The sequence below is a fragment of the Glycine soja genome, chromosome 15 (assembly GCF_004193775.1).
Source record: "Glycine soja cultivar W05 chromosome 15, ASM419377v2, whole genome shotgun sequence".
NCBI classification, from domain to species: domain Eukaryota; kingdom Viridiplantae; phylum Streptophyta; class Magnoliopsida; order Fabales; family Fabaceae; genus Glycine; species Glycine soja.
In genome coordinates this window covers 10,896,178-10,913,617 of record NC_041016.1, presented here as the reverse complement: position 1 = coordinate 10,913,617, position 17,440 = coordinate 10,896,178, and the positions used below count along the sequence as shown (strand labels likewise).

The 17,440-nt window shown below is 32.9% G+C and overlaps 1 protein-coding gene across 1 annotated transcript; it reads left to right on the top strand.

Moving 5' to 3' along the window:
- The first annotated feature begins 7,134 nt into the window (after positions 1-7,134).
- LOC114386392 (C-factor-like) lies at positions 7,135-12,620 on the top strand. Its single transcript, XM_028346395.1, has 6 exons — positions 7,135-7,290; positions 7,914-8,066; positions 8,580-8,673; positions 9,050-9,132; positions 11,421-11,574; positions 12,145-12,620. The coding sequence occupies exons 1-6, from the start codon at positions 7,135-7,137 to the stop codon at positions 12,378-12,380; spliced, it is 876 nt and encodes a 291-aa protein (XP_028202196.1). The 3' UTR covers positions 12,381-12,620.
- Positions 12,621-17,440: the final 4,820 nt, after the last annotated feature.

Here is a 17,440-nt window from a genome sequence, read left to right as displayed (position 1 = left end):
ATGTCCATAATTTAACATCTCATAATGTCATAATCCACCATCACATGTTTACGTGTATCTCACAAATTAACACATGTTCAACTTTGCATTTATACTCAATCTCAATAATAATATTATAATCTAAAAGCAACATGTTATCCTACAATTCATCACATATTCAATTTATCACTTATACATAATTTTAATCATAATTTCATGATCCTAATATAACTATTTATCACGCTAATCTTATCCAAAAGATAAACAAATTATACAAAAATGTTTCTCACAACATGGGGAGTAAAACCCATCAAACAATTTCAAATAATCATATAGGAAGAATTGCAATATAATAAACATCTCAAAATAAATCCCAATTTGTTCCTTTAAGGACCCCTACACATATTCTAACCCCAATTGTGATAAACTCATCCCTTATCTCTAAGCGGGCTCACGTGTGTATTCTGGTAGTGATAGAGACATCTCTAGCAGTTGTTTAAGATTCTTCAAGCTCTTCCTCTGGTTGCTCTATTAGGGTTTCCAAGCGTTAGAGCGAAAGAGAAGGGATTGAAGCCTTCATTTTACTATCTCCATGCGAGGGACATTTCCCTCTCTATTGATATTCCTTTGCAAATCCCAACGGTGAAAGTGTGAGAACGTGAATTGTGAACTTGGTGTTTAAATTTGACGACGATCCAATAGTTAAAGAGTCCATTATCTTAGTTTTATTGGAACAAGTCTGAGTGCATGCGGGAAAAAGAAAGCTACAATGTGAAGGACATTTCTCTCACCACAGACATTGTTTCCCAAATTCCAACGGTGAGTATGTTAGAAAATGAGTTTCAAATCTTCTTATCAAATTTCATGACAATTCAATGGTTAAGGAGTCCGGGATCATTTTTTTACTGGTTTGGGTGTATACGGAAAAAAGAGAAAGCTCAGTGCGAGGGAAATTTTTTCACCTCAGATGTTAATTTACAAATCCCAACGGTGGAGATCTGCAGAAATGAATTTCGAACCTAGTTTCCAAATTTCACGGTGATCCAACGGTTAACAAATTCGGGATCATCGTTTTACTGAGACAAATTTAAATGTATGCTGAAAAAAGAAAGAATTTTAGGAGGAAAAAAGAAAACGAATTTGAGAGAAAGAGAGAACGTAGAAAGTCTGAAAGCTGACTTAATATGTCTCTATTTATAATTATGATATTCTTAGCCTATTATTTACTCTATTTTTTTTTATTTTTATTATTTTATAAACAATAATTCTATTTTATTTCCTATCAAATAAATAAATAAAATATTTTTTATTTTTTTAAATAATTATTTTAATTAATAAAGTTATTTCTCCTTATTTATTTAATTATAAAAATCTCGTCATTTTTTTAAATTCTATTTATTTTTAAATAAAAATACTTTTTAATTTATTTTTTAAAAAAAAGAGATGTTAAAGGATATATTCACGGCTAAGCTTCCATAAAAAAACCCTTCAGTCTCTCACGAACCTTCCATTTGCTAATCCTCTAAAACAAATCAGAATTCGGAGTATGCATAGCTCCATTCTCCTCATAAACAAATTTCATATTGAAAACTCCATCGCTCGACTTCCTCCAAGCTATAATTTCATCTTGATTCATATCTAGCCTTATGGTCATGTTAGTAACCATTTGTAGCATAGTAACCATTTGTAGCATAGTAAGTGGAAGATAATCTTTATTTAAATCAATCTGCCTCCTCTCATCTCTACTAATATAATCCACTACAGATTTTTGCAATTCAAACTTAAGGGTAATACTAGCAGATAAATTTGCCAATCTTCCACAGCCTGGTAACCACTAATCATTCCAGAATTTTATTGACTTTCCATCCCCCACCCTCTAAATAATGTTTTGACAGTAAGTATCCCAAAAAGAATATAGACCCCACCAAAAATTACTGCATTGTCTTAACTTATTAATCACAGAAAGAGGATTAGAGCCACAACGATACTTGCTACGAATGAAAAGAGCCTAAACTGGAAGATCTTGAGCACAAAATCTCCAGTTTACTCTCATCATAAAGGCTTGATTAACATCTCTCATTTTCCTCAGTCCTAGTCCTCCATGCTTTTTAGGATTACAAATCTTATCCCAAGAAACTGAATGCATCTTTTTGTCCGTGGAGCTATGTCCCCAAATAAAATTCCTGCATGCTTTATCAACATCATCAAAATGGATTTAGGAAGAAGATTGATTTGTATCACATAAGTTAGTAAGGCTTGTAGGACCGACTTAGTGAGAGTAACTCTTCATGCAAAAGATAATGACTTCGCCTTCAAAGCATTCAATCTCTGATGCACTCTATCAATTATAAATTAAAAAGTATTACGGGAGGGTCTATTATGAAATATTTGAACTCCAAGATACTTGCCTAAGTTCTCACTCCACGGTATCTTTATCTCCTCATTCAGATGTTGTTTCATTTGCCTTCCAACATTATTTGAAAATAACATCCGAGACTTATCCAAACTAATTTTTTGTCCCGTGCTCCTGCAAAATAAATTTAAAATATTCTTGACTAAACGAACTTGGTCAAGCGAAGCCTTCACAGAAAGAATTACATCATCCACAAAGGCTAAATGAGTAATAGGGGGACCATTTCTGCTCAATCGAATAGGGCGCCAAATACCTTGATCTGTAGCTATAGAAATACACAAATCAAAGAGGTAGAAGTTAGGGGATCGCCTTATCGGATGCCTCTCCATAGGGAAAATTCCTCCAAAACTTCTTCTCCATTCCAAAAACATTCATTGAAGTAGTAGAAAAGTAGCTCCAAATAAAATTCATCATATGATTAGGTAGACCAATATCTACCAAAGTATCCCTGGTAAATTCCCATTTTAATATATCATATGCCTTCTCTAAATCTATTTTAATCGTCATCTACCCAGTTTTCCCTTCTTTTTTCCTCATGGAATATGAAAAACCTCTTAAGCAAGCACAATATTATCCCCACTTTGACAATTGGGGTAAGGCTAGATTGGAAATGACCCACTAATTTCCCCATCATTGGTCTCAAGCGTTGAGAGATAAGACGAGTCATAGCTTCATAAATAACATTACAAAAGCTAAGAGGTCTGAAATCTTTAATAAAATTGACCTCACATTTCTTCAGAATCAGAGTTAAAAAAGTTTGGTTCACTTCAGCAATTTTTGTTGGATCCTAAAAAAAAGCTCTAGTGAAATTGTAGACATCTCTCCCCACTACACTCCAATGATGTTCGAAGAACAAAACATGAAACCCATCCAGTTTTGGTGCTTTGAGGCTCCCCATAAACTTGATAGTTTGATGGATTTCCTCATTTGTAGGCATTCTACTAAGCTTATTGATCCAATTCTCTTCTAAAGGAGGGAAGGCATTATTAAGAACATATGGAATAACAATACCATTGTCCAAGTACAAGTCCTTATAAAAATTGGTGACAAGACTTTCAACGGCTCGAGTATCGAAGATCCAATTACCATTCTCATCTTTCAACATATCATGTTTATTCCGCTTCCGTCTGATCGTTGTGATACCATGAAAATACTTGGTATTGTGGTCCCCCATATACAACCATTTAGCTTTAGACTTTTGAAACCAATGAAGTTCTTCTTCAGCCAAGACTTGTTCATATTCTATCCAAGTCTTCTTATATTCTGAAGCTGCCTACAAATCAAACATGCCACTACTTGTGGAATCCACCCTTGCCAGTTCACGTTTCAAACTAGTTTTTCTCCTCCATATGCAACCAAACACCTCTTGGTCCCAATGTTTGACATCCTTAGTTCAGTGATAGCATCACTTTACGAATCTGCCCCATTTTCTTTCATCCAGTGGCCTCTCACAAAGTTAACAAATTTAGCATGCATAACCTAAGCCGTTTTGAACCTAACAGTTGTCTGTGTTGATTCCTTTTAGATGAAGTCTCATGACGCAAGCAAAATGGCCTATGGTTAGATTTAAGCTAAATTTGGTGGATCAAAGTAGCCTCTTTGAACCTCAACCTCCACTCCATATTAATTAAGCAATGGTCAAGTCTCACCCCATTTCTTCTATTTCGCCAAGTAAGAGAATCTCCTTAAAATCCTATATCAATAAGACTACATTCATGGACAAAGTCTAAAAAAACTTCCATATCTCTATGCCCCCCTTTTGAAGCACCTTCCGCACTCTCCCTGGTAGACAAAGTGTTGTTGAAGTCACCAACAATGGCCCATTCTCCAACTACAGTGGTACCAATCTTAGTGAGATCATCCCACAAGGTTTATTGCCTAGCACCATATATTGCCTTAAGGAACCATGATCTCCGATTGTGCCATCTCACTTCCATATGAATGAATTGAGGTTAGCTCCTTTTAACAGTCACACTCCAATTATTTGTGTCCCATAAGCACCAGATTCCACCCCAATGTCCACTAGCTTCCTCCACACAACAACCTTTAAGACCAATTCTTCTAATTATGCTTCTTCCTTTCTCACCACTAGTTTGAGTTTCCAAGAGAATCAAAAAGGAAGAATTATTTTGCTTCATTGTATCCTTCATAAGCGTGTTAAACCCTTTACTAGTCATTCCACGATAATTCCAACTTGTAACATTCATGAGGAAACTATATGATTAATTGGCGAAACACCACCATTTTCCACCAGGACCATTGCAGTCCCTATAATTGTCTCATTCGTATAGTCCATATCTCCATCAGTCACCAATGAGTCTCCTGTTTCTAACCTTTTGCTTAGAACAAAGGCTATATCGCCTTCTCATCATGATGCACATTAATAATGGGAAGCTCACGAACTTCACTCATTGAAGCATAAGAGGCCATCTTTATAAGTCATAAACTCTCATCATAAGTTCTGCCATCCTTCTTGGCTTCATCAGTATCTTTCTTCATCACCTGCTGGAGAATTTGTGCTCCTACTTGTTCTTTGTATTTAATCTTAGAGTTGACAGTCTTCTTGAAATTAGACTTTCCTTTAACTCCATAGTCCCTTATCTTCACACCCTTTGGGTTCTTACCCCCCTACGAGTTATGAACCTTCACTTGCAATATCTTTTGTGTATTTTCCTTCATAAATTCTAACGGGATTTGAGATGGTCCCACGTATTTTTGGTAAGGCACATATTTGTTATTGGCCACAAATTTGTTAATGGCCTTCACATTATTAGCATGCATGCCATCAACACTCTTTTTAGCAACAATATTTTTGCTATGATCTCCCTTATTTAAGGCATCCCCACTAGCATAACTCCCACCAATCTTATTCGTTTCCAATATCTCCTTATAAGAATTTGGTGCAATATTTTATTCCTTATCAACATATAAGATCTCATATTTGTTACTAGCAATAGAGTGCTTTACTGTATTTCATTTATTAGAACCCTCATCGAAATCTTCTTTCTTATTTTTCACAATATTTACCTTGTTTCTCCTAAAAGGGCGTTAGACAATCATCCACTTACCAAAACTGCTTTTTACCATGTTATCTTTTATTTTTTGCTTCTTGTTCCACTCAACGAAGGGTGCATAAAATCACACCCCAATTGCTCAAATATTTTTCACTACAACCCTTGGCCCTACTAATGTTGCTTAAGGTAATCCCGATTTGGTGGGACCATTGTCCACATGGCATCCATATCATTGGAGACCAAAATAACTGAGTCTTTTCCAGCAAATCGTTGGTTTAGATGGTATCGAACTCGATCCCCTTAAGGAAGATCTTAGATTCGAACCTTGTGCATGAAAAAAATGTAGTTGGGAGGGAAAAATCATACTAAAATGATTAATCAGGTTCTCCGACGAAGATTAATCATCGACAGAATTGATGGATACACTGTACCGACATGGTAACAAATAACTACATCTTTTCTTCTTGTTTTTCTTTAGGTTTGGTTATGAAGTGAAAAAACTCATGTAGTGACAATAAGGGTGACTTATCTATTAACTTTTTCACTATTATACTTAAAAAATCAAACTCTACTTTTTATAATTTAAATTAACTAATTTAGATTTAATTATATAGAAAAAAAATCAAATAATAATATACTTATGTTTATTTTTATCTTTTCCATACAAAATTTAATAATGAAAACTTTATCATTTTGAGGTAACTTATTGTTATTTTTATTTTTTTTTACTCATTTTATTATTCAATTACTTAAAAAAGTAAATTGTAAAAAATTCATAAATATCCTATACTTTGCATAGATATAAATACTAGTCTTCATTATAACATAATCACCCTATTTTAAATACTATTTTTTCTTCTTTTATAATTTTTCACTACCAATACTTTATCAATGTATCTTCATTTTTTATGTGTATATATAACATTGAATCTTGTTTGTGTTGTGTAAAGTTGGTAAATGTATACATCTGAACTGGGTTGAAAAAATATTAATCTAAATAGAATTGAGTTTATTTTGACTGACCTAATGAATTCATTGAATTAGATTAGACTAAAAAAAATATAGTTCTAAAATCAATCAAATCTATTTTGATTGGCCCAATATTTTTTATTTTGAATTTGTATAAATTTAGACAAAAAAATAAAATGGCCCAATATGTGAACCCATCCAATAGACCTAGCTAGACTTAAAAAAAATACTTATATAAAATATGAATTGATTTAACTCAATATTTTTCACACTTGAATCAAAGATCTATTTCAGATCAATCCTTTTATTTTATCATTCTTAGTGTTATATAAGATGTTGAGTTTCATTCATTGGTTATTAGTCTGAGTCAATTTTTATTTTTTTTTATAAAGAAGTCTTAGTCAATTTTTAAAATTGTGATTTAAAGTGCAATTAAAAATAAATTCAAATGCTATTATGATATGTACATAAAAAAAGATTTTCACGCTGTTAAAAAAAGAAACTTTAAATATTTTCACAACACTGTTTTTTACTTAATATTGTATCATAACTTTTTTTTCCGATTAATCTTTAATACGTTGTATCATAACTTGTCATCTACAAAATTTTACTAATAACAACGTTGGTTTATTAAAAAATAACAACGTTGGTTGGGTTCTTTACTTGGTTGTTAGGAAGCCACGCTTCAAGGTGTTGTGCCCATCAACACTACTGACTAGTACGCAAGATAAGAGCTTGACTCTATTTTTTGATGTTACAATGCTATTGCCGCCAACCCAACAACACTCTTTGATGATGGCATCTCATTCACCGCGGATTTTATCACTCACCCGAAGGGCCTTTTCTTCTTGTTCCTTTCAAGGAGAAGGGGTTTCTATGGTTCAAGGAGCTTCCAGAGGAATTGGCCTCGAATTTGTGAGATTCTTTTCTTACTTGCACACCATCATTGCTTATCTGGGCACTGCCCACATTGTCAAAATTTCATGTTAGTGTCTGAAGATGCCTTTTTTATGTGTTTTCGTCTTAAAAATTTTAGATTCAAAAGTATTAAACTGTTAATTACTATAATTGTGCAATGGGAGTAACACCGTAACACTAATTCACTCTTATTTTTAGTATGTTGTGTTTACTTTTTCATATTGTCTGTGCGGAGGTACTGTAGCATTACAAATAATTGCAGTCAGTTTATAAAATATTTCTAAAGCAGAACAAAAATTAATTTCTAATTGACAAATTTTCTTAGGGGCTAAAAATCAATGAATCCATTACAAGTTGATGATTCAAGAATGATAACAAGCCTTTTCCATATTCTTCAGTAGTGCTGTGCAGGCTGTTCTAGTTCTATCGTTGTTTATTAATAAAACTATGCAATTTGTTCTTTTGACAAATATATGATGCATGGACACCCTTTTTCATTTTAATCTCTTAAAGCAATCTGATGGGTTATCCTTTAATTCTCAAGAATCTTGGTTGTGATATTAATCTAATAATTTTGCTGACACAGTTTTAACACTGCTTTCAGTTTCTTCCATCTACAGGTAAAACAGCTTTTAGAGAACGATGATAAAGAGCATGTTATTGCTACATGCCGTAATCCTAGTGCATCAACTGGGCTTATCCATCTGAAAGATAAATTTGCAGACCGCCTTAGAATTTTGCCGTTGGATTTGACTGTTGAGAATTCAATCGAGGTTATTCTTCTTTTCCCATAATTGTTTTCCTTTTCATTTGCTCCAATCGAAGCATCCATTTAGGCACCAAGAGGAGGCTTCATAGCTCTTCTTGTTCTTCATTTCTCCCTAGTATCTGTAAACTTCTTTACAAGGTTAGATGGTAGGTTCTATGCAGGCCAATATGGGTAAGGATAGATATTATCAAACATTATTTAAACCTAAATGATATTTTCCACATATCCACCTTAATCCTGTTGTCAGCTGCAATATAGGAGCTACTGATGTTAAGCAATTCAATTGTTTATCAGCCGTTAGCTATTGTTAAAAGGAGGGTATGTTAGATGGCTTGTACGACAATTTGTAGTTTAGGGGGGAATGGGTTGGTGCAATTTTCTTTTAAGCCTATTTACATCTGAAAACATAATTATGAAATCCATATTCCCTCTTAAGGATCAGGACAGTACACTGTTAGATTTAAATAATTCCAAACTTGTTTGTTTGTTAAGATTTGTGCATTTCAAAATATTTCAGGCATCTGCATTGTCAATAAGAGAGACATATGGCCGTCTAAACCTTCTCATTAATGCGTCTGGGATTCTTTCAATACCTGAAGTAATACATCCAGGTAAAAGTTTTGTTTCATTCTTCAATAATGGACTTATAATATCCACTGCCTATTGTAGCTTTCTGGAAGTTTTAAGATCCTACAATCTCTGATAGCAGTATAAGTTTTTATTCATGTGTCCCCCCACCCCCACCCCAGATCACACACACCTCAAAAAGAAAAAAACAAACTAAAGGATACAAGATGAAAGAGCACATGTTTTTAGCATATTTATGTAAGAAAAAATGGGAGAAAAGAACTTGCTCCTGTAAAGAAGGAAGTATGAAATGGGGGTTATTCATGTAAAATTGTGAAATAAAGTGCGATTATCTTGTTTTGAGCTTATGTTTCTTACAAATACAAGGCAGTTGATTATATAGTTATCTATACAATACAGAAACAACATTGAACAAAGTGGAGAAATCATCTTTAATGCTTGCATATGAGGTTAATGCAGTGGGTCCTATCTTAGTTATCAAGGTAACATAAATCTAATTTTAATTTCAACACTTTTTTATTTATCTATTTATGATAGTTTTAGAAGTAAATATAGGTTCTTTATATGTATGAGTGGGTTATAGAGGCCTTAGGATGCTGCAGGAAGAGACAGAAATGAACACAATAAATAGCTAATATGTTCATTCTAGTGAATTGGTGGCTGTTGTTAGTAAATTCTAAAAACAAATCATTAGCTTCCTATAGTGGCTCCACAAGAATATCTTTGCTTAGAAATTGTTCCTATTTACATAAGTTCAGGATAGCTAAAACTCATGCTTGTTTGCATGAACTCTGAATTGAGATATTCATTTAGATATTTGATGAGTCATCATCCTATTTTTGTCAATTTATAATAATGGACGATGCCACCTATTATACATTTCAACAGAATAGGAATGGTTATTTGATGCAGTTGTCAATGAGAAAAGACAATGGCTGTCCTGCTATTCCTACTTATCTGGCACATTGAGCTGGTTAAGGATAGCAAATAGATGTAAATGATTTCAGTTGGTAAGAATGAAATTGCTCTGGCTCTTAGTCCTGTCTATATACTCCTTACCTTTTGCATATTAAGTATTATGCATTTGAGCTTTAAAGATTGCCTTCCATTCTCTCACTACATGCTTCTCTAAAATTACTCTACAATTTCCTATGATGAGAGCAGTGCGATTTGTTTATTTCCTCTGTAATCTGTCCTTGATTTCTCTTTGCATCTAATAAACAAGATTGACTATGGGTACACAAGACAACTTCTGAATACTATTTGTTTCAGCTCTACTAAAGCTGGATAATCCTCCAAACCTTGTCAATTCCATAAAAACACCTACCTTTTGCAGTACCCCTCCTTGTCATTATCCAAAGACAGGATAACTACCACTTTCTCCACATCAATAATTTCAGAGACATGATTCACAGGTTCAATTGTATCCCAATCTCTCTAACAAAAGGTGCCTTGCCATTTGTCTGCCATCAATTGTATCTCAACTGCTGTAGTCCTTCATCTTATGGACTCACATCCCAAGATCATGAGAGTGCGACTACATTGATTAACGCGTAAACCAGTATTAAATATCTCAATGACCGACTGAGAATACCAAGAGGATTATCTTGTACACAGTTCTATGTGATGTGAGGGCATAATATAGAGTATGATGAAACATGACATTGAATGCATTGTTAGTTTTTTACTTCTGACAAAATTCAAATTGTCATAGGTTAGTTGGATTTGGAATGATATATTTTTTTTTAAAAAAAAGAACTGCTGTTGTACCAGTCAAAAACTATTATAATGAATTATTTTATAAAATGGACCTATACTGATGGGAACGCCCAAGGAGAAGAAACCTTTTCAGGTTTATGTCTGTAGGCCCAAGAGGGGAAATGGGTCTAATTAGGAGTAGACTCTTTGTGAAGGGATAAGTTAGTTAGTTAGAGGAGAGAGAGAGTTGCTGAGAGGGAATTCTGTTATAAGGATAGGGGGTAATGATTGTGGGGGATATGGATGAATTTGGAAATGAAAATAGGAGTCTAGAGAATCTTCTCTGACTTGGGGGAGCATTTGCTCTCATATCTTTCTGCATTTTCTCTATTTCTCTGCTTGTTTTCCTTATTTTCAGCCCTCCTCAGATACAAAACATATCATATACCATATGGTTATCAGCTTATATATCAAGTTATATAGCATACCATTTGTGTGTCTATGCATATGGCATGCCCTAGGGCACCTGTTCCAAGAGATGCACATGATGAATTGTTGCTGAAAAATTCAACCAAGCTTTTCAGTTAACTGCTATAAATAGATATGGAGCATGAAGGTTTGACACATGAGAAGAAACTACTTCACAAATCCTCTTAAATTTCCATTCTGTCCTGCTTACTTTCATAAAATGGTTCTATAACTATTCATGAAAAGTATCCTATTAAACTCCTTACTGACACCTTATCAGCTCCATTTGATTTTGAGTAATTCACTCAGTTTTTTACTTCATGCAAAAGTGATTAGTTTTGCCATTCCACTGCCCACAATATTTTATCGTAGTAGGAGAAGTTGTTTAAGGGATATTGGTCCTTCCATGCCCCCAAAGAAATAATTTTCCTTTAAATTTTACCTTATTTCTTTAATTTAATAGTTTTATGCAATAATTACAACTATGACATCATTGTTTCTGTCTAGTTTCGTAAGTGTTCCTTTATCTTCAATTAATGTATTAATATGTTTCCAATAATTTGAGCCATTATTTTATATCTAATTCTGTGAATTTTAAAATCAGCACATGTGGCCTCTTCTAAAAGTAGGAGGCGGCCACGGGACTGGAAGAAGTGCTGCAGTGGTGGCTAGTTTGAGTGCAAGGGTTGCATCTATTGGGGACAATCGTCTTGGGGGCTGGCACTCATATCGATCTTCAAAGGCTGCTCTTAATCAATGTATGATTTTTTTTATTATTATTATCTTTGTCACAAGATATTCAATATGATAACTATAAGTGTCTAATTATGGTATTACTGAACATGTAATATGAGTCATGTATTAGTGTACTAGATACTACACACGACATTACCATGTTAAAGACTGGATTTTGGTGGAATGTTTGAGCAAAAAAGCACTCAGCAACATAAATATTTATAAACATCTCATAATGAATTACACTTAAGAGCAATGAAAAAAGAAATGTAACTCCTTAGGAAAATAGTAAATCACTATACATGAATTTGTCTATTCTACTATCCAGATATTAATTCCTTAGGAATGGAAACCGTTTCCAACTACATTAATCTCTTTAGAATCCAGATGACTAAGGCATTTCGTCAGTTGACGGTGCTTGCATGAAACCATACTTATCTACTATTGATTTTCGATACCCTACAAGTTTGGTTTATTTTATATTTGCATGTTATGCATTGGTGAAGTATAAATCAAATGATTTTGAAGTTGTACAACAAACTGTCTGAAATGGTAATTTTTGTTCCGATGTTTTCCCCCCTTAATTCTAACAGTATCAAAGACTGTCTCCCTGGAATTTGCAAGAAAGAAGGATCCAATTGTATGCATTTTACTGCATCCTGGTACAGTTGACACAGATCTCTCTAAGCCATTTCAAAGAAATGTTCCCCCAGACAAGCTCTTCACCAAAGAGTTCTCAGTTCAGAAGCTACTAAGCATCATTAACAATGTCAAGATCCATGACAATGGCAAGTTCTTTGCCTGGGATGGAAAAGAAATTCCTTGGTAACCCTGTCATAACAGGTAAGAAATATATCAATAATAAGTTTCACAGCTGCTCTCAAGACAAAAATTGTTTTTCATAAAATTCTTTGATTCATTGATGTTTATGGAATATTGGAGAAACAGATACTAAAAAATGTTTGCTGTACTGACGTGGATAGGAATTCGTACTCAGGTACTTAAGAAAAGAGTTTGTATTATATTTGCAACCACTAAAGTAAAGAAAATTCTTCACTTTTTCTCTCAATCATTTAGTGGCCTATTATGCGTTCTACTTGTCCATAGGGCGTTCCCCTTGAAGCATGTTTTGTTTGTTTTGTGGCTCATGTAGTGTTGTTGTCTTAACGCTATTTCATTGGGAAATATCTTAGGTTGGGCTAGTTAGGATTAGAATTACAATGTATAACTATTGATACTTTTAATTATTAATTAGTTCATTCACCAAGTTGTGATTTTTCATAGTAAATTCATTTGATATCGTTGGCATAAAGTAATATTGCTTATGCTTGTGCTGGTCTTTCATTTGATTTTGTCTTCAACGGCTTCAAATGGTTTTAACCAATTATCCTCTGAGGTGTTGCTCTTTGGCAATGTCACCATCCATTCTCGAATTCTAACACTCACCCACCAGCAAAGATTCTCTTGTCGGGTCATGTGCCTTGTACAGTAAAAAAATCGCCAACAGAGAAAAGAAACCAAACTCTTTTTTTTATTGACAAATATTAGTTTGTTAGTTTTGTTATGTTAAAAATGTCAGTTGAGAATTCGAACTTGCGACCTGTTTTCTGTCCCTTCTCCCTTCACTCTTCTCCAACCTTTCTGGGTCAACCTTATATCTTTGAAACCAAACTCTTGTACCCTTTCTCCACTTTCATTTTTTTCCATGGCACCATTTGAAGACACTCTTTCGGCGTATGATTTAGTTTTTCATCTTCACACCTTTTATGGGCATTCACGACACAGGTTCTGGACAACACCTTGGTCTGTTCAGCCTCATCAACAACGGACATTCAAGTAACCACGAGTTTGGTGGAGTTTGATGTGTTCATGAACCAAGAGTGCATAATATAAGTACTGTACGTGCATGTAAGCTCTGTCATTTGAGTTTCAAAATGAGCAGAAATAATATACAAAAGATGGCTGACCAACTCCACTAACTCTACATTTCAAGTATATCAAATGCCAAAAAGAAATTAATTTGTTTGCTATTATGTTATATCACTTAAGGAGTTATCAGCATACATAATAATTTAATATATGGATTAATAATAGATATTAACACTTAATGTCATAGTGGAAATTTTACAGAAAATTAATCATTTCAAACTAGTATTTAAATATGATTAAGGTTGTTTACATGAAAACTAAGATAGCCGTCTAAAGCTAAGGTATGTTAATTTAAGCCTGTTACATCTTGCCGTGAAACGAGGGAGTTAACACAGAAAAGATTTAAATTAATGGATCATAAATAATCACATAAGTAAATTTGATAACATACCTTAACCTAAAATCTTAAATTTTAGGTTTATATATTCTCGATTATATATACTGCTCAACTTCTCATTTATACATGTATATTCCTTCTTAAGGATTAGTGTATATTCCTTTTTAAGATTACGTCAGTTCACTGTTGGATTCAAATAATTCCAAACTTGTTAGTTTCTTAAATAATTCACATTCTTATTTATGCGCCTGGCATTCTTTCAATACCTGAAGTACAGCATCCAGGAAAAAATGTTTCATTCTTGGATAATGGACTTGTAATATCCACTACCGTGTCATAAGTTTCAAGATCCTACAATTTCTGGTAGCTGTATAAGTTTTTATTCTTGTAAAAGATAGAAAGATAAAAGAAGACAAATTTTTAGCAGATTTATGTAAAAAAATGGGAAGAAAATAACTTGCTCATATAAAGAAGGGTGTGAAATGGGGGCTAATTAATGATGTAAAATTGTGAGCTAAAGAGCTATCATGTTGTTTTTAGTTTTACAAATACAAGGCAGTTGATTATCTTAGTTATGAAGGTAACATCAATCTAATTTTCATTACAATTTACAAAAGTTATTTAGTTTTAGAGGTAAATATAGGTTCTTTACATGTATGAGCTGCGGGTTATAGCTAGAGGCCGATGCTGCAGATGGATTTGAACATGATAAATAGCATACTATTTTTGTCTTTAATTATAAGATATAGTTGACTAATTTATATTTATTAAAAAAAGTTAATTAACTTAATTATTAACATTAATTTTATAATATCTTTTGAAATTTATCTTTAACTTTATTGAAAATATATTCATTTTCTCCAATTTTCATAAGAGAAAGAAAGAGATAACTCAGAATTTTAATAAAAAATAATCAATGCATAAGAAAAATAAAATAAAGTCTTATAATAAAATATAAAAATATTTATTGATTATCTTATAAATAGACACAAAAGTAACAGTACATTCCAGTGATTAAAGTCACTTGGCGGATTCTCTTTCTTTGTTTTTATGACAACCCAGTCAGCCATCAAAAACTATGGTAGTGATCTTCTAGTTCTTCAAATTAAACCTGAAGCACCAAAATTCCACCAACAATCCATTCAACCACATATTAACTTACCAAGCCCAACAACAACTGCAAACCAATATAACTAACCATCAAGCAACATCCTAGATTGTTGGTTACTCAAGTTGCACGTGAGACAAATTTATTGTAGGGGGTTAGTTTTAAAAATTATTTATCAATGGGGTCTCTTTTCAAACTTTTAACGGGGGGTCTGTTCCTGCATGGATGCCGCCAGAAGAACTGGCGACATAGTTGTTCCGCCATTGCAAATGTTGGTGCCGCCACGTTGGTGTCGCCACTGGAGATGGCGAGATGCATGATCCACCAATACAGTTGACGAAAAGTAACAAGTCTCGCACTCGCAATTTAGATATTTGGGAAGATGAAGTTTGACCCCAATATCCCACAGTTCCTCCTACTCCACCACTAAATTATAACGTATTTCCTTTTTTTTTACATTATTATTATTGTTATTTTAGTGTATGGATGGTACAGAATAAATATTTTTTTATATAACTAAATATAAAAAATAAAATCAACATTATGTATAAAATAAATGGACTGAAATAAAAACATTTATCTTATATATTTTCATGATTTTCGATAAACATTAATTACTGTTTTTATAAAATTAATTTATACTAATATCATATTAAAAAAAATATCATGCACTAATAATATAAAAAGTAATTTGCATTGGATTGACTTGATCGGTTATAAAAACCAATTTCGAGTGACTATATTGTAATTTTCTTTTTTCAAAGGATTAAATTGGATTAAACAGCTATTTTAAGGAACAAATTAAGTATTTTTTTTCCCATCACGTGAAGAATTATTTGACAAATTAACTTTGAATAAAATATCTAAATAAAATCATAATATAAGAACTAAATTGAATATATTTGATAAATTGATCAGCACAACTGAATAAATTAGAAAACGAATTGAAGACTAATATAACTATAGAATCAGAATGATAAATTAATTAAGTATTTATATCAAAATACCTTTAAAAAGTATTTATATAAAAATTAATTCAATATCATATATTTAAAGAATTTGCATATCCTTTTTCTTTACTACAATTTGCATATGCTATAACTTATTTAATGCGTCAATGCAGTTGGCGAGAAGCGCTGAGCTGGAGGGTCAAGCCTATCTCATTGACGAGACAGGTGCTGCCACAATTTCTTGCAATATCAAACTGAAACCACGACCACAATTTGAAATGTTGATAATTAATTTAGATTCTTATGTTTTGCTTAACTTGTTATCTACATTTTTTGTTTTAATTCAACCACACTAGTAATTATTTTCCACTGATCAACTAATGCGAAACAGCTAACATGGCGATGGGTAAAAAAAATGGACAAAGGGACAAAGAAATCCCTGCAATAGTGGAAAGATACCAGCTCAGCGCTTCTCGCCAATGCAGTTGGCGGATCATGCATCTCTGAATGCCGCAATTCTGAATGGCGAGAACATAGCTGTTTCGCTTATATTTTTTTAGTGCATGATATTATTTTAGTGCATTATATTTTCGCTTATATTTTTTTAGTGCATGATGTTTACACTGAATCACTAGAATTGCGGCAATCAGAATGGCGAGAACATAGTTGTTTCGCTTATATTATTAGTGCATGGTATTTTTTTAATATGATATTAGTATAAAGTAATTTTATAAAAACAGTAATTAATGTTTATCGAAAATCATGAAAATATATAAGATAAATGTTTTTATTTCAGTCCATTTATTTCATACACAATGTTGATTTTATTTTTTATATTTAATTATATAAAAAAATATTTATTTTGTACCATCCATACACTAAAATAACAATAATAATGATGTAAATAAAAAAAGGAAATACGTTATAATTTAGTGGTGGAGTAGGAAGAACTGTGGGAAATTGGGGTCAAACTTCATCTTCCCAAATATCTAAATTGCGAGTGCGAGACTTGTTACTTTTTTTAACGTTCAGCGCTTCCCACCAACTACATTGACGGATTATGCATCTCGCCATCTCCAGTGACGGCACCAACGTGCACCCTCCAGCCCAGCATCGTTCTCGCCATCTACAATGGTGGAACAGTTATGTTGCGAGTTCTTCTGGCGACATCCATGCAGGAACAGACCCCTTGTTAAAAGTTTGAAAACAGACCCCATTGATAAATAGTTTGTAAAACTAACCCCTAAAGTAAATTTGCCTTCCACTTGAGGACAATTCATCATCAAGTTTGTTGTAATTTAATTTGAAGTTATAAAATTTTTTTATGTTACCTTTGATTGATCTATTTAATGTAAGTCTATTATTTTATTTATTGTCTTAAAACCTCTTTACAATAACAGTGTTTCAGTTACTTTTATTAATTGACAAGGACTCTTTAGAATAACATATACGTTAATTGTTATGAGTGCTATATTAATTTACGAAATCGTTACTTTACATTTATCTTCTATAAAATAAAATTTTGGAATAAACTCCTTTGAACAAATCTTGGCACACAAGACCAG